Source organism: Astyanax mexicanus, chromosome 13 (genome assembly GCF_023375975.1).
Source record: "Astyanax mexicanus isolate ESR-SI-001 chromosome 13, AstMex3_surface, whole genome shotgun sequence".
NCBI classification, from domain to species: domain Eukaryota; kingdom Metazoa; phylum Chordata; class Actinopteri; order Characiformes; family Acestrorhamphidae; genus Astyanax; species Astyanax mexicanus.
Window position 1 is genome coordinate 34,851,308 of NC_064420.1, and position 19,095 is coordinate 34,870,402.

General features: G+C 39.3%; 1 protein-coding gene and 1 long non-coding RNA gene across 2 annotated transcripts in view; one reads left to right on the forward strand and one right to left on the reverse strand.

Annotated features, from left to right (window-relative positions):
* The window catches only part of LOC103022152 (uncharacterized), a 46,344-nt gene that overhangs the window by 25,437 nt on the left and 1,812 nt on the right, over positions 1-19,095 (forward strand). The gene's annotated exons all lie outside the window — the stretch shown is intronic.
* The window catches only part of si:dkey-32e6.6 (extracellular matrix protein 2), a 28,806-nt gene that overhangs the window by 6,086 nt on the left and 3,625 nt on the right, over positions 1-19,095 (reverse strand). The window contains exons 5-7 of the mRNA XM_007250009.4: positions 17,409-17,541; positions 16,511-16,668; positions 15,320-15,459 (exon numbers count right to left, since the gene is read on the reverse strand). Of these exons, the coding sequence (XP_007250071.3) occupies positions 15,320-15,459; positions 16,511-16,668; positions 17,409-17,541 (431 nt within the window). The remainder of the gene's footprint in view (positions 1-15,319; positions 15,460-16,510; positions 16,669-17,408; positions 17,542-19,095) is intronic.

Genomic DNA, 19,095 nt, shown 5'->3' on the forward strand with positions numbered 1-19,095 from the left:
TTTAACTGTTTCAGGACTTAGCTGCTATCAGCTAGAATAGATAAGCTGATAACAGAAAAGCCACACTAGACCTGGGTGCAGTAATGTGTTCTAAGGCCTGGTACACACTAAAGGTTTTTGAAAATTGTAACAGATTTGAAAATCAAAAAATAAATAAATAAATTGTGAATGAGCGTGTAAATTGTGTGCCTGACTGCATTAGTTTGTTCTTTCATATGTTCATAAAATCGCCAAGGCAGAATTGAACAATCTATAGGAAAGCTTTGGAAGTTCTGACTGGGAAAATGTTTACATCACTTTATACATCAAGATTTGGAGTAACTATGTATTTTTTAAAGATTTATGTTATTTTAAAAGTGTCCAGCACATATTAAGATTATATGTACTAGATAGATAGATAGATAGATAGATAGATAGATAGATAGATAGATAGATAGATAGATAGATAGATAGATAGTAGGAAATTAAGGCATTAAATGTGAGACTATAACATTAAACAGTTAAATTCTATGTCCCCACATTGTATCTCACAATCCCAGATTATCCATTTTACAATTCACCAAGAAATTTATAATTGGAAAATGGTTCAGAAGTGTAAAATTGCCATGCTTTAGTTAAAACACCTAAACATACACAAGTACTTATTTGCAAATGCAAGCAAAACTGTGTCATTTTACTGCCCACTTTTATATATTATAACATAAAAGTAATTAAGAACAGCAGATTAGTGATTTCACTTTTTGAAAACTGGAAATTTCCATTGTTTATCTGAGTAATTCTGTACCCATCAACTATGCAGATCACTTCTACCGCTCAAAGACAGGTCCAAAGCTATGAATGGCACTGGCACATAGTAGAACTTAGCTGGAGACCCTGAGTGAGCTGCTCTGAAGTCATTAATGTTTTTTTTAATACACAGTTTGCATTTCAGAGTATGCAGGTTAACACTGTTTTTTAGGCTTTGTGTTTTTATACTTCTGTTAATGAATATAAGGAATGCTTTCCGTCACTTTAAGAGACTTCCTTGCATTGTTAAAAAAGCAGTCTAAATCTGTAAATGTTTTATTAGATGTTTAGCAGATTAGATTATTCACATGGAAACCACAAAATAAGACACTTTTTCACAGACAGACATTTAAATATTAGCATTATTATGTACTGATTAAAACATTTGTAGATTTGTAGAAATGTGAAACACTGAATACTGAAATAAAATAATGCTTTTTAAAATCTACATTTTATTAACAGATAAACAAATGCTTATTATGTTTTAAATACTGCATGGTAAACATTTTATAATCCTCGCCAGTAAATATATACATCTATAAATGGTTGAAGCTCAAAGTGGGGCTTGTCAAGAGTCGTTGCGAAATTACAAAGAAGGACACCCTGCATGGGAAAGAACCTCAACCAGCACTAAAGAGAGCCTTATAAAAAAGTGAAACAGACATAATTACAGCAGTCTAAAGAGTGACAGATTGTAAAAGTGGTTTTGATCTTGAGGGTTATTGGCTGGTGCTGCCGCAGTCGAATCAGCTGGAGCTGAGGCTCTCTTCCTCTGTGGAGCTGCACCAAAAGCCAAAAGCAATCAATAAGACTAGGGGAGTCCTGAGGGAAAGAGCTGGTCTTAATGAGAAGCAGAGATCCCATCGATGCCACCACACGTCCACAGACACACACCACTGCCAGAGTTACACAACCATGCTTACGCAACCGCCGTAGATGCTGGCCAGGACAACCACTGTCATGATAAGGCAGATTTAACACGGACTAATGCAAAGCTACCCTGTGGTGCAGGCCTTAACCTGGCCCTGTTTGCTCCCTTTTTCACACTAGTCATCAAAAGTCAAAAGTATTTGCACCCAGATGGAGTTAACCAACAAAAATGAAACGTGGTGGGTAGTTGTGACAGACTGTCATCAGAACTTGTAATGGCAGTGGATCATCATCATAAACAAATCCCACTTTTATCTTGGTGGAGACAACCCAGAAATGCATGTGTTGAGACACTGTGATCAGTGCTAAGATCAATTTCATACGATGCTAGATCACATTTGGTCTTCATTACAGGCACTTGACAGCCCAACATTATGTTAACGAGGTCCTGCAGCCATGCTATTCCAACAGGACAACGCTCGACCACATACTGCTTCTGTCTCATGAGCATGTCCAGCAACATCGCCAGACCTATCCACAACTGAAAATGTGTGGGATGCTATTAGACATGCTCCACCGCTTAAACTGTGAGCTGAATTAAGCTCCATGCTGAGTCATCTGTGTATATAACTTATTTAAAGTGGCAGTCCGTATTATTTTGTTTCTAAACTTAAACCAGCAGAAGCATTTCTGATTGGAGAAGGAACAAAATATTGTGTTTAATGGTACCAGTGTGCTCGACCCACCATCCTTGCTAAGCCTAATACTGTATGTTCATTCCTAAAATCTGGGGTTTTGGGTCGCTTTTCGCCGGGAGGTCTTCTGGCCATGTCACACGTCTTTACTTACTTATGTCACACGTACAGCCTCTGAAAGAAGATCTGGCTCAGTTTTACTGAACACGAGCAACTGGTGGAGCAACGGAGACTTCAGGAGGGAAAACTCAGAGCTTAGTAGCTCATTAACAAAGTGTAAAGTTGAAGTGAAGTTTCTGACTGAGCGCTCTCTCTCTCTCTCTCTCTGACTGAACATAATGTTCAGAATCAAATTCATTCGCTATGAAAAGAAAACCACATCAAATCCGCCCAGTTTAAAATGATTTTTTCGCTTGCTCGGTGCAATTACCCATTTTCACCAGAGAGAGCCCTAAATCTCCCAAATCCCAAAACTTACGAACATCAGCTTTAATATAGAATTTTTGGTTCCTCATAATCTTTACTTTCCTTATCATATTGCAATCAGACACTTCCTTTTTCCACTTCCAACTACTTTTGCAGACATTTATTAACGATGAGTCTATGAGCTTATGTAAATCAGATGAAGACACTATGGAAACAGTTTGTCAATCTTTTTTTTTCTTGACTAGGTTATGAAAACTGAAACTGTTTCTGATTAGGATAAGTTTTTATTTAATTCTTTTTTGTAACTGCATTTGGCTCAGTGTGTCCTGCCTCATATCTGCCCAGCTGTTTGCTCATGGTCGTCCCCTCAGGCAGGGGGACTTTTATGTAACGTATTATGAAACTGCTGTTGTGTGCTCTTTTTCGAAAGCGAAAAATCCCACCATGCATTATGTTAGCTTGTGTTTTTAGCGCTCTGAATGAAAGCTTAGTATGTCCTCCAGATCACCCCCCACTAACCAGCATGATTCCCACTTTTTTCCCAGAGCAGAGTGCCTTCAGTCTGGCAACAGAAGCATTATACTGAGAACCAAATAAAAAACACTGGAATGAATGTAGTCCCATGAATTTCCACACGAATTTCCTTAGGAAATAATAAAATGCATACTTTTAAATCAAGTAAATTTAGTGCATTACTTTTCTATGTAGCACTTACGACGCATTAGCCACAACCACCCCCCCCCCCCCCAACTCCTCTCCCTCAGCACCTCTGGCCTGCAGCAGGACCCGGACGCCCTTTCCCGGCACTGATCTAACCAGAAACAAATGGGAGCTCTCCCACTAACATAGGACCCCTATGATGTTTGTCACACAACAAATGCAAACAAGCACAAATTTGCACACACATAAGCACTGGGGCGTCCCCCCCCCCCCGCAGATCTCCGCAGTGCCTTCGACCCCGAGCGTCTTCCATTCCCATGACATTCGCTCGAGCAGCAAAGAGGTGAAGTCAGCGGTCAGACTTGGATCACTGCCAAGGCAAGGTCATTACTGCTTCAGTGCAGCTTCATGTGGCTCTCTGAGCTTAGACATGTTTGTATATTGTACCATATTGTACACCATCCAGACTATACAAAGTTGCATGCAGAAACGAGTGGACGTTGTGTTGTGAGGAAAAATGTGTTGCGAAAGCTGTTAAGAGTAACTGAAGCCTGCAATGAGGGTTTATGAGTTTAGAGTAAATGCCAGAGTCTTATAGAGAGGCAAAACGAGGAAGTGGCCGGTTGTTTTAAATTGCAAGACTGGCTTTGTGAGGAGATAAGGATACATTTTTGTGGTCTGCTGTGCATTTATAGCATTTGGTCCAAAGACATGAAGTTAAAGTAATGGAAAAAATCATCTTTATATATGACTGCTCCTACTTTTTGCAAGACATCATACTTTTGTCCATCTCCTAGTGCAGGGGTATTCAAGAAAACTGTGAGGAGGTCCAGTTCAAATAAATTTCCTCAAGCAAAAGTCCACAACATCGTCTATTTGCAGTATGACGATATCTGAATAAATTGTGTTAAAAAAATAATAATACAGGTTAAAATCATTTGAAAGAAGTAACATTGTGTGGCTGCAGTAAAAAAAAAAAAAACTAAATTATGTATTCAAAAACAAAAAGTGCTTAAGGAAAAATAGCAGGTTCAGTTTCCTTTTGATTGAACAATCTCAACATTGCTCCTCAACAAAACATTCTCCTAACACCTTAACTATTTTATGTATTCAAAAACAAAGAAAGTGCTTAAGAAAAAATAGCAGCTTCAGTTTCCTTTTGATTGAACAATCTCAATATTTCTCCTCAACAAAACAACTCTCAAAACACCTGAACTATTTCTCTTACAGATTTCTCTTACATCTGTCTTCCCCCAATTTCCCCTGCTCAGTGTGAGAATTGAGCTTTGGCTTGCCCTGTCAACATTCGGTTCTTCAGTTTCGTGCTCGCGGGTGGAAGAATGAACATGTATGCATCAGTCCATTCCGATTTTCGGCGTCTACTTTTCTCTTTTTTGAAAGCGCCATAGTGTTTGCACCTCTTCTGACTGTAATTCACGTCCTGTCATCTGTATCATCTCCCTGCGTTTCTCGCTTTAATCGCTTTTCGCTCGTCTTTCACCTTATCTTCCTTATATCACACTGCGTGGATGTCTGTGCCTCGCTACAAACCTCGGCTTTGGTTTGCTCATACAACTCGCTCTGAGTTCAAGCTGGCGATTTGATTCGCTAGTTGAACCACGTGGTTAGTATGACTCGCACGCGATTGGTTTGTAGCTTCCAATCCTTGCTCAGTGCAGTGCTGGTAAAAGCACTTGAGTCAGATAGGAAAAAAATAAACGCTCCGGTGTAAAATTAATTCTCCCGTCAAAATTAAAATAATATTTTAATAAAATTATAAAAAAATATTTTAACAATTTATTCCGGGTCCGGATGGGATGGCATATGGGTCCGTATCCGGGCCGATCCTAGTGCTTTTTATAAGGCATGGCTCTACTTGACATGGCTCTACTCTCTCTGGAATGGGTCCTTTTTTGGTTTCAGCTTGTTCATGGTTCCAAGAGAACTGGGTTGGGACTTAAACCTGATGTGTGGCTACTGGTATGGAGCATGAGACATGTGTAGAAGGAGCCCCACAAAACATGGCTATTTTTACATAAAAGGAAATTATTTACCAGTTTTAAAACAGGCAAATTGACTTTCCTAGCACCTAAATATGACATTTTAAATTATTCCAACCAAAACCAAAGCACAATGCTCTTGATACAGGCAAAATGAAGGATGGTAGCACCCCCACATCTAGCACTGAGCTAACTTGGACACTGCTGTAAGAAATGCTTAGTACAATTTACTAGGAAATTTCCTCCCTCAGAACAGAGCTCCTTGTTGAAATCCATTCTTCTTTAACATTTTAAACCTGCTAATTTAATGGTGTGAAATTGTATTACTCTACTCGATGCCAAAAGCCACAAATCAAGAATATGCATCTTAATTCTTAAAACAGTCTTACAGTGTTACTTTCTGTGTCATTACACAGAAGATCACATATTAATCATGTTTGGTTTTGTGATGTCGTGAGCTATATTTCAGGGGTGTTGTAGTGATAAAGATATGTCATAATTAATGCTCATGTTGGTTTAAATAATCCTATTTATGTAGTTACTTTATGTTTCACTAAATGAGTGAAAGCATATTTTGTCATTTAAAAGTATCATGTTTTTTTGTTTAGGCAACTAATGGATAATAGAGCTTTAAAGCTGTTCTGCCAGGTTTGTTTATATTAAACAGATTTTTAAATTAGATGCATATCAGCTAGGGGTGCACAATTAAAAACAATGTGATGTGCAGTAACTCTGATGGATCCTGATACACAATAAATTAAAATCAATTAAATTAGTTTAAGCTCTTTGAAGCTTTTTTCATGCTTTGGCTTGGCTGCACAAATTTTTACCCAAATTAAGAAGTAGTTTGGTGTGTGGATCTCTACCTCGCTCCATATCCAGCTTATTATGTCACATAAGCACAGTCTGCACTGAGAAGAGCAGCGTGTTGCTGCATGCAGGTAATGCAATTATAGTTTGCTGTTTTTCACTCATGTTGTTAGCATTTTCACATAGTTTATCAAGAAAAGTCATATCGCGATAACGTTAAGCATATGATTTATCATACAACCCTAACCCTAAATACTGCCTTTTATCACTTGTTTTAGCTATTTTTGCCTCGTATCTCCAGTGCAAAACTAAAGAAACAAACTCCAGACCCCCAATTATGTCTTGGCTGATTTATGACCTATGGTGCAAGGAGAAAAATGTGCAAATTAGATTTGTGGCCAAAGTTTGCATCAAACTTGTGAGTGCTTTAAAGAGCTGAAAAGTGTGCAGGAACCCTAATGAGAGCGTGTGTGAAGGTTTATGGTGTCTGAGTGGAGAGTGTAGGCTTTATGTAGGCTGGGGAGAAAAAGGGGTTGGAGGTGGTAGTTAGACTGGGTTCAGAGAGCAGATTTAAGGAGCTTATTTGGACTGACAGGCACTCACAAGCAGTGAGAAGATGAAAGCAGACAGTGAAAGTCTCAGTCGGGAAAGGGCTCAGATTTATACAGAGATAATAGCATGGTGCTGGAGAGGTTGGGTAGATCACAGGATTAAGCAGACGCACACACATACGGCCAGACACACATTTCAAAAGTTGGGAACAGCATCATTTAGAAGTACTGGTGTTGAAAAAAAAGCAGTAGTAAAGTTAACAGTAGTCTTCTATTGAGGGGTACTGTAAGGCTGTGTTCAGACTGCAGGCAAATCTGGATTGTTTCTACAATCAGATCTGTTGAGATGACTGACTTGAAAGTGATCAGATCGGATTTGAGGATCCGTACATCACAAGCATATCTGCTTGGGTTGCTGTAAAAACAAGGTCAGATTCAGTAACTAACTGTTGGTGGACCTTCGTGTGTCTGACACTCTGGATTTGATAAGATTGTGCTTGTTAGTCTTTTTTTAGGACTCTCCCTATCACTAGTGATGCCCCAACACCAGGAAAGTGATTACTAGCACATGCCTCCTCCGATACATGTGAAGTCAGCTACCACCTCTTATCAAAATTCTGCTGATGCATCATTGCAGTGTAGCATCACAGCACGCTTGAAGGAAAGCGCAGCGACTCGGTTCTAATACATCAGCTCACAGACGCCATGTGCTGATCGACATCACCCTTTGGAGTGATGTGTGGAGAGAGCGCCATCTACCCACCCAGACAGAGCAAGGTCAATTGTGCTCTCTCACGGCTTTGGTAGCTGATGGCAAGCTACATGAACAGGATTCGAACCAGCGATCTCCCAATCATAGTGGCAACGTTTAGCTGGCTGGGCCACTTGGAGCTTCATCTGTACAATCTGATCTGTAATTGCATGTTTTCTGGCAGACCATAAAACATCAATCTGGATACAATGTAGATATGCCAAAAATCGAATTTGAGCTGGCATTCTAAACATAGCCATAGGGTTGTGCCATGTCACATCGTACGCGATAATATCGCCAAATTTTTTCTATATCGTGTACAATATTATACCCTGAAATATCGCGCCATATCACCCACCCCTATTTATCACATCAGTGTACTACTTTTTTGCTGTTTTTAGCAAAAGAAAAGTTCATTTTTTTAAATCTAAGTTAAGGGTGTGCCAGATCATACCGTATGTAATAAGAAAATTTAATATTCATTTTGGTGCAATAGTGTTTTTTTTTTTAATGTTTAATTTAGTATTTAGATATTAGTCATATCGCCAAGAGTATCGTTATCGCGAAAATACCATGAAATATCGTGATATTACTTTAGGGCCATATCGCCCACCTCTACATAGTCATAAACTCTGCAGTCAAAAAGGCTTAAATAAAACTGACTAAAAATTGCCGTGATAATGTCTGCTTGAGTACCCCTTCTTTAGGGGAGAGACTGGAATTAGAGGACATGCATAGAATTCAATCTCCAGCAGTTAGGCTAGTTCAGTCTGAACCCACACATAAGTGTAAAATTGAGAATCACTTGGAATACTGATTCATTCCTGCTAACAAATTCAGTTTTCAGATGTCAAACATCAGAGCTCATACATAAAGTCCAATTTTTTGCAATTATTCAAATGCTGTACGATTTGTTTTCCACGCAGAATGTAATCACTCTGTTTTCTAAACCAGTTCCACCCTGTATTGCGCTGAGAACTCTCACAGTGGGAGGAGAAATGAAGAAAACATGTTGGATATGAATAATGGCCTGAAAAGCTTTCCTAGAAACTGTGTTAGAGTCGGAAAAGATGGAGGGAGGGCGAGGCTGTCAGTGAGTTAATAAACAACACAGGCCTCCTGCTATGCTGTGCTAGAAAGCATACCCAGATAAACACTGGCTGGTCTGGTGTTGACATGCTTGTGTGGCTTCTTTTATGAAGAAGAAGAAGAGGTCAAGATGGGAAGATAGTGACCCTATGAGTGTAAGATTTATTAGAACAGCCTATACACACTTTACTCACTACCCTCTCTTTTTATCATTTCTTGTTGCTCCCATTAAATTTTCCCTCCAGTTCTTATACTTTCTCCTTTTTTTAGAAGAAAAGAGGCTTATATTAGGCATATGCATGTGATGGATATGCTCCCTCAAGAACATACCGTTTCTCTCTGCAAGATTTTCGCTTTTGCTGGTAGCTGGTTTTGGGGAAACTAAAGTCCTAAGCTGGAATTTGATGGTTAATGAAACTGAAACACCTGGTTTTAGACCACAATAACGTATTGTCCCAACGGACAGTTCTGGTGGAAACAGGAGAGTCGAGGTGCACATTGAATTCTGCCGTGATTTGGGCAGCCGTGGTTTTATGTTTTTTTGGATACAATCTGGGTTAGCACCCGAACATCCCTTTCAGACAGCTTCCTCTTACAGCGTCCACAGTTAATCCTGTTGGATGTGATTCGTCCTTCTTGGTGGTATGCTGACATTACCCTGGATACCGTGGCTCTTGATACATCACTCTGCTCTTACTGGTGCAATGTGCAATTAATGAAGATTGGCCACCAGGCTGCTCCAATTTAGCCATGAAACCTCCCACACTAAAATGACAGGTGTTTCAGTTTCATTGTCCAACTCCTGTAGATATAAAGCTGATTATGACCAATACTGGAAATCTGTAGCTGGTTAGCTCAGCTCTTGAGCAGCACAGTGTGTGTTGCATTTGAATTTGGTCATACTGGTCTTTGTGGTCGACCACTGTGGTTGTGCTGGTCATGCTGGTCAACCTGCTGGGCCAAGCTTGGTCAAACTCAGTGGCGTGCACAGACATTTTGGGGGGCAAGTGCTCAGGGGGGGGAAAGGGCACTTTTTATCAATACCAGATGTACAAATCAAGCCCTGAATATATTTCTGGCTTCAACATGAAGCCCCCCCCCCCCCCCCCCAAGCAAATCAGTCCAGAACCGGGACTGTATGTGGTCGTCCTCACGCTATGTATCATTGATTTGGGCTAGAGCGGCTAGTTTATCTGGTGACCAGTCGGCTAAAGATGCTTAGTAGTTTGGTGCTGTATGAGACATTTTACTGCACAACAAAATTATTTCACGTTGGGCTTAGAGATCAAACGGTAAGATTTTTCTTGATGTGTATGTTACCTGGCTGGTGGAACACGGGGGAGAAGAAGCCTATCTGTTGCCGTGCGTGCTGTGCTGAAGACTCGCTGAACTGAACTGCTGCTGCAGCGCATCTAGTGTGCCTTGCACGCAAAAGCGCGGGGTCACGTGACAGCTGTCAGTGTGTGCGAGCTGATTTCAGGGCATTCTGTTTTCACTCGTTTTTAATCGCTCAGGTTTTCAAAAGATCATTTCAAACCGGCCTCAGTAAAATCTTAATAATAATAATAAAAAAAAAAAAAAAAAAAAAGTTTCAAAAGGGCAATTTGGTTGATAAAGAGTTGGTGGTGCTTTAGCACCACCTGATGTCTGTGTCTGCACGCCTCTGGTCAAACTGGTTTGTTTAGCTTGGTCAAGTTGTAGAACAGCTAAACCATCTCCAATGACCAACTTAAATGAATTTTCTTTTGGCATAACAGCCTGACAGGATGTTAACTTATTTTGAAATATTAGGATATAAAGGGTGAATTTCACTTTTATAAAGCATGGATAAAATTGTTTAATGTTTTTTTCAGTTTTGCACAAATTATGTATTTTGCAGCAATAAGACGTTCTTAAAGAATAAATAATTTATATTAATTATCCATGAAGAACCTCAGGGCATTTTAGGCCGTCAGACAAAATCTAATATTTTCTGAAAATGAAAAGAAATCCATGTCTGTATAAATGTAGAGGATTTTAGGATTTTCTTCTCAGTGTTATCTAGGGAAATGCAGCTGAGAAAGATAATAAATAATACATAAATAATTCTGACAAAGGAATCAACCATATGCTGATTTCCACAGGGTCAGACAGGTTTTCTGGAACAAAATGTCATTCCAGACCTTCTTGAGGTCTGAGATACCTTACTGAGTGTGAACATGAGCAGTGGTTTAACCAAGATAAGTCCTCCTTTGGAAAAATCAGTTGCAGCTCTGTTTAAGGAACTGTATACTGAATACATTAGATTACACTGAGACACTGTAATGTCTACATTAAAAGTACATACTACTATAATTCTTGGGAATACTATATTTTTGTGTCTTAATGTAGGTTTTGAATTTCCGTTTTTAAGTTATCTGCCTCAAATTGAATACAGTAATTTTATTATTGATGTTACACAGTTTTCTCAGTATAGAATAATTTACAGATTATGTTAACAAATATTTCTTAACTTCTTACAGCTTCAGTTTGAACACCTTTTTCATTTTCTACTAAAATCTATTTTCTTAAAAAAAAAGCAGAATCATAATGCACATTGTACAGCTCTGGAAGCAATTAAGAGACCACTTCAGTTTTTGAATGAATTGGATTTTGCAATTTATAGGTATTGAAGAGTAACTGTTTATTATACTTTGGGTGTATTGACAAATATCTTTCAGTTATGATTACTTATCTTAGTATCTATAATTACATAATCATTGTGTGAAACCTTGTATTTTATATGCATTAACCAATACTCACATTATATTTGATCATTTTTACTCACAGTGTATTTTACACGCAATTATATAGAAGATTAACCAATAATCACAATATATTCTTTACATATATAGTAAAACATTGTTTGATCAGGCATGTGACTAACACAGATTCTATTATGACAAATTAACCCACACGATACATAAGGCGTTTACTAACACATAGGGTCTATTGTATGGCGGTCTAACCACGCGTTATTAACACATTAACATATAATATATGAGAACTATTGTGAGACTTATGTAGCTCATGCTTGAAGCATTTCGTTCACTGCATGTTTCTGACTAACGGCCATCAATCATCGGCTGGTACACTCTGTGTGATTTCGACTGGTATGCTCGGTACGGGGCTAAATTGCTACAGAAGAGGCTCTTAGATCAAAGCGGCCTTTTGGTGAGTGGGTGCCTCCCTAAAAACCTCTGCTTCAAAGCGGGGGGTGACGCACACACACAGATAGTGCCACGATGTTCCATTCTGGAAGAACACAGTCAAGGCCAAACACTAGTGGTCCGGTCAGACCTGTGAAACTTGAAAACTAACACGTGAGAATATGCCTACTAACATGAGATGATTTTAGCAACGCCTCATCAGCAGGTTTCACGTCATTTGGGGTATAAACATGGAGTCAGATCAGAGGGGGGTCAGAACTTATGCTGGGACGGCTGTTAGACGGTCTTTCATGTGTTGGTTCTCCTGAATATTCAGTGCTTTGTAATAAATACTTGGTTTGCTTTCAACTTCACTCCACCTGTCTGACTCTCTCTATCAAACGAACACGCAGGGGAGTTGTACCCCGGTCTAGAGGTGGGTGTTGACCCACCTTTCATTTTCTTTTCTACAACAGTATATATTTGAGTAAAATGAACATTGTTGTTTTATTCTATAAACTATGGACAACATTTCTCCCAAATTCAATTTATTTGCAGAAAATGAGAAATGTCTAAAATGACAAAAAAGATGCAGAGATTTCAGACCTGAAATAATGCAAAGAAGTCAAGTTCATATTCATAACATTTTCAAGAATTTCTCCCCGGGGATCAATAAAGTATCTATCTATCTATCTATCTATCTATCTTTTAAGAGTTCAGAAATCAATACTTGGTGCAATTACCCTGGTTTTTAATCATAGTTTTTATGCATCTTAGCATGTTCTCCTCCACCAGTCTTACACACTGCTGTTGGATAGCTTTATGCCACTCCTGGTGCAAAAATTCAAGCAGTTCAGCTTGGTTTGATGGCTTGTGATCATCCATCTTCCTCTTGATTATATTCCAGAGATTTTACATTTGGTAAAATCAAAGAAACTTATTATTTTTAAGTGGTCTCTTTTTTTTCCAGAGCTATATTTTAGGCTGGATTTTTTTACAGATTATTTTTTAGATTGATGACATTGCTTAGAGTCTGCACTGAGCAATCATTTTATATCTTGATCTGCAGCTTTATTATTAAAAACACTGAATGCAAAGTTTGGAACTGTTGTGTAAATCAAAAACCCACAGATTCTCCCTCACACAGCCTACAGCCGCCCCGGCCTGCCTACTAAACCACCCTCTGCCCTGCTACAGTTGGCTGAACTTGTGCACTTCAGCTCGAGCAGGCCTGCAGGAGCCCTTCGGGGACACTGCTCATCCTTAATTATGAAACTGCCCTGGGCTGCAGGGCCCTGCGGGGTCCATGACTACACCACTGGCCCGCCGTCTTAATCACCCGCCAAGCCAAGCGTCCTCACGCCTGCGGCCGGAAGGAAGAGGACGAGTGTTTGCAAGTTTGCTTTTCCAATCTTATCACCATCACTCCACATGTACGGCATATGAAAGAGGCTCAGTAATGCTGAGTGTGCTGGCTGTCGGCTCGCCGCGGTCACTCGAGCGCTTGTGTGGTGTGTGAATGAGTGATGGGAGACCCTGGAGAAATACACATCTCCCCTGCAGGAGAGTGACCCTTGGGTCTGAGGACGAGGCTGAGAAGTGCAGGCTGACTGCACAGCCAGGACAAAGGGGAGGCCAGCTCGGTTACTGACCGACCACAAGAGAGGCCAAACACACAGGGCCAGCTCACACTGCTATTCTGGGATGCCCTCATGCTGCAGTGCCCTTATGGAAGTAGGAGGGGGGGACTAGTCTAAGTGTAGCTGATGTGTGCTCTCTAGTGGTCACTGTGGGAAATGCTTCACACTCAAGGTTCTCAGTCTTTAAAAGATGTTAATGTATGAATACAGTCAATGTCAATACATATTCTATGAATACAAACTGTTAAGTGCCCAAAAAGGCGCATTAAATAAATATGAATTAGAATATTCAGTTGATTACATAAAGATTACATACTTACATACTCACTTGTAGCTGTTATTTATTTTAATGATAATCTTGACAAATTACATTTTGATATACAGTCACTTTTCCTGTGAAAATAAAAACTTAGTCTAAGGTGATGCCACTATGAACAGGAGATTGCCTGTTTATGTAGCTTTATGTGGCACTCTCTTCCCAAAGGGTGATGTCCATAGCACAAGGCATCTGTGAGCTGATGTATCAGAACCGAGTCGCTGCACTTTCCTCCGAGCGCGCTGACTACTTGGCAATGCTGCATCAGCAGCAGTTCAAAAAGGGGAGGAGGCTGATTTCACATGTCTCGGAGGAGGCATATGCTAGTTTTCACCCTCCTGGTGTTGGGGCATCACTAGTGATAGGGGTGTTCTAATGAGTGGTTTGGATAATTGGCCATGTAAAGAAAAATAAATAAATAAAAAGATGTAGCATTAAGCATTATATTTTCTGTAGTAACTCATAACATGATCATAACATTATAACATAACATGATCTGCCACTGTGTGTCAGTCTGGCAACCCGCATGAGCATTGCGTCTGGGAATGGGTGGGGCAGACAACTCTCTCCAGTGTTTTGAAATTGGACTGCTGTAGCCGTTTCACATGTTCGTTCTCATTTATTACTGATAATTCCTTTAAAGATTAAAATTACAGAAGACGATTTGCATATTTCATCCTCTACTGTGCATAATATCTTTAAACATGCCCAGGAATCAAGAGGAGTTTCAGTGCATAAAGGGAAAAGGTGCAAGTCTAAACTAAACACCTTTGATTTCTGATCCCTCAGGTGGCACTGAATCAAGATCCATCATTCAGCAAAAGCTGATAGAACCACACGGGCAAGGGATTACTTTGGCAAACCTTTGCCGATCTCTACAATACAGAGTTACACTCATAAGTGCCCCTTTAAACTTTAATATGCACAACAGAAGCTTTATGCTATCCATGCCCAGAAGCTGGGCTCAGACCGGCTTCTGGAATAGACCATCACACAGTGATGGAAATGTGTGGTATTATGGTCAAATCAGTGTTCCAGATCTTTTTTGGAAGAAAAGAACACTGTGTGCTCTGGACCACAGATGAAAAGGACTTTCCAGCAACAAGACTGAAAGCCAGTTTCTGTAAGGATATGAGGTTGCATCAGTAAACGTCTGTGATGCTGCATTAATGCAGAAAATAATAACACATGCTGCCTTCAACACAAAATCGTGTTCATGCATTTTTCACCAAGACAGTGGAAAACCACATGCTGCACACAATACAAAGCATTACAGTGGAAAAAGAGGGCACGGATACTGGTCTGAAATGTATTCAAGAGAGAATGTGTGGAGAAATTTAAGATAAAACAATGAAAAACCCTGTAGCACATGTTTGTAGGAAAAATGAAACAAGATTAAGATAATTTCCAACCTCAAACAGAGAATAATATCACATATAGAGTACTTGCATACACTTATGTACACCTGTTCATAGTCTGGTACTGATACAGGAGTAACCCTGTCTGTCACTGTAAGAATCTGAGCTTAAGTAATGAAAGATTTATGTGTGTGACTCACGGCAGATTGATCCAGGCATCAGGGTAGATACTGTTCTCCTTCAGGAGATTATGGCTCAGATCCAGCACTCTCAGACTGACCGACTTGTTCAGAACGTGCTCCTGCACCTCCACTATCTGATTGTGGGACATCCTCAATTCCTGTTAACACACACACACACACAGACAAAATTGTTTATTTGTTTAATCATAAACTAAAATTATGTCGTATAACAATTCCATTCCAAGTTGCTTTAATTTAATAAATTGTTCAATATAGCAAGATATAGTGTGCAAATAAGAACTTTTTGGGTTATTAGAGAATTCAGAAATCATTCTAAAAGTACAACTTATAATATATTTAATGTAGTCTTATCAGTTGAATTAAAATTAAACTTTACTTATACTAATCCATTAAATGTATTGTTTGATTCCTGTACCACTGACTGAAAAAGATATGACAAATCATTATGAAAAACATACAAAATTAAGAGACCACTTCAGTTTCTGAATCAGTTTCTCTAATTTTACTATTTATGTAAAGTATGTAGGTATGTCTGTTTTTTATTCTATAAACTAATATTTCTCCCAAATTCCAAAAAAAATATTGTCATTTAGAGCATTTATTTGCAGAAAATGAGAAAAGGCTGAAATAACAAAAAAGCTGCAGAGCTTTCAGACCTCAAATAATGCAAAGAAAACAAGTTCATATTCATACAGTTTTAAGAGATAAGAAATCAACATTTGGTGGAATAACCCTGGTTTTTAATCACAGTTTTCATGCACCTCAGCATGCTCTCCTCCACCAGTCTTACACACTGCTTTTGGATAACTTTATGCCACTCCTGGTGCAAAAACATCCAAGCAGTTCAGCTTGGCTTGATGGCTTGTGATCATCCATCTTCCTCTTGATTATATTCCAGAGGTTTTCAAAAAAAAAACTCATCAATTTTACGTGGACTCATTTTTTTCCAGAGCTGTATAAGCTGTATTGTTGCTCTCCTAAATATTAAATGAATCTGTTGATTGCAGTTAATTATCAGTGTTGCTGTCACACAGAAATCTTGCAGTCTTCATATTGTCAAAAAATTAAAATTTTTAGTTTCATGGACCAATAAAAAATTGTCTTTTTCTTTTGAATTGGTTATAAAGTATTTATGTGCAACATCATTAATATACTGTTAAAATAAAACATGTAGAATTCTAAACTAACCTCTAAGAATCGAGGCAGTCCTACTGGGATAGAGCTGAATCTATTGTTGTCTAATTTCAAGTGCTTGAGTCCCTTCAGAGGTTTGAAGGCCAAGACCTCCACACTGCCTTCATACAGGATGTTTCCAGTCAGCTCTAAGACGTGCAGGTTGGACAAACCTGAAACAGAGATAAAAGACAATACAGAAGCTAAACGCTCAAAAGTTTGAAATAGAACATTTTTGTACAAAAGCAATAATGTATGTGTATTTATTGATATCATGTAAGAAACATATCATCTGTCACACAAACACCTTGCATTTACATTTTTGCTGTTATATAATTTTACTTCTCCTCAATTTACACGGCCAACTACCCAACCCACTCATTAAAACTCCCCCTATCACTAGTGATGCCCCAACACCTGGAGGGTGAAGACTAGCACATGCCTCCGCCGATACATGTAGAGTCAACCACCGCTTCATTTCAAACTACAGCTGACGCGGTTCCAATACATCAGCTAACAGATGCCTTGTGCTGATTGACATCACCCTTTGGGGTGATGTGGGGAGAGAGCACCATGTACCCATCCAGAGAGAGCAAGGCCAATTGTGCTCTCTCAGAGTTCCAGTAGCTGATGGCAAGCTACATGAACAGGATTCGAACCAGCGATCTCCTGGTTTTACACTTCTTTAGACAATTTGAAACTAGAAGTTGGCTTTACTTTGCCTTTATTTTGGTTCAGCCTCTCATGATGATTAAAAGTTCATGATATAAATAAAAGTTTAAAAAAGTTTTCCTTTTCCTTTAAAGTTGCCATTGTGGAGAAAAAAGTTAGATTTTTTTCACAGTGATTATATAAATAATCTTGCTCTTTGTAGCATCTTCATAAAAGGATGTAACAAATTATCAGGGCAAACCTTTGAAGCTTTGGGAAAGCAGTTGGTTTATTTTGTTGTCGTTGATCCTCAGCTCCTCCAGAGACAGCGGCAGACGTGGGATTGTTACCAGACCGTTGCCGTCAAGGGTCAGCTTTTTTAGCTTTGTCAGATTCTGCAAATAATAACAAGAGAGAGTGTGTTTCCCTTCTCCTCTGAGGATATTTATGAATCAGTGCAGAATACACAGTGATTAAATATCATCTGTTTAACTGTGATGCCAATTTAATCTGGCCGTATTTCCAGGATAACTACCAAATGAATAGTCTCGATTTTTGCCAAGGACTCTTATGTTTAGTGAGTTATTTTGAGGTGAAGGCAGTTCTTTCTAAACCCTGCCATCAGAACCTAATAGAACTCTTCATCTGCCTCTTCCAGTCAGCCCGCAGCTCTTCTGGCCCTTGTCACTGGTGGAATACCAGGAGTGGACACTGTAAAAGTTCATGAGTCCATTTCCTGCCCTTTGAAGAGCACTCATTTCTCCAGTTCACTACACTGACCGTGCAGAGGCAGTGCACCACAGGATACTGGAGTTTTTAGAACTTTCCACTGGTCAGAGTGTGGTTCCCAGTGTTTTTGAAGCAGCTGCTGGCCTAGGAGCACTGTGTGGCCGCTCCTCAAGGTCTCGGAGAGACGAACGGTTATTCTGGGACAAACTGGGCTCAGCTGAGACCGCCATGAAACTGGCACATCAGTAGCACGTTGAGCGCTGACATATGAAACCTTTCTCACAGCGTGTCTCGCTGTAAATGCTTGGAGCTACAGAACTCCTGGAAAGCTTTATAGCTGTGACTTCAAAACACTATATGAAAAGCCAAATGTGCTCTGAGACACTTTGTTGTAACACTGATTGTGCATTTGATGTGGGCACTCATTTTTTTCTTATAAAAATAATTTGAGAGTAATTTGGAGAGATGTTTACTTTGTTTAAATATATTACTTACATATGTTATTTACTGTTTACTTACACTGTACAATACATACTTTAACACCAACATGTTTGTACCATTTTTTTTTTTTTTTTTTTTTTTACATTTTGTAATTTGTGTCAGCGTTTTCAGCTGGCACACTGGCCATTTAAAAGAACACTGCAGACTTTTTTGGCTCGACCTATTTTGCTATAAACTGAAGCCTACCATTGCTGATTGTAAATAGGGTCAGTATAACATATGTTGAGGTGATGTTGTACAAATTATTAAAACATAACCAGTGTGGTCAGCACAGTGATTCAATAATACTGAAATAAATGACTAATCAGTACAGTGATTTGTCAGTATAATCATGCTTTAGTAGAACTCATTAACACTGAGATACATAACTAATCAGCACAGTGATTTATCAGTCTACTCATGCTTTAGCATGAACAAGAAAGATATAATTTGCTGGCTTCCTCTTTTACCTCTTTTCCACTAACAAAGTGCTAGTGCCTGAGCCGGTGCCGGTTCTTGCTAACCTGCGAACCACTGCTTTAAGGAGTCACTCACTACGTATGTGAATGTAGGCGTAAACTGAAGTCAGGAGACACTTCAACGCCCCACCCTTTGGCCGCATGCGTCACAGGTTCGCTGGTTCCAGGTCAGCAAGATTGTGAGGCCAAAACAGAACCGGCTTTTCTGGCCAAGAACCTGTGATTTTGTGGTGGAAACGCAAAGAACCATTCGGTTACCTG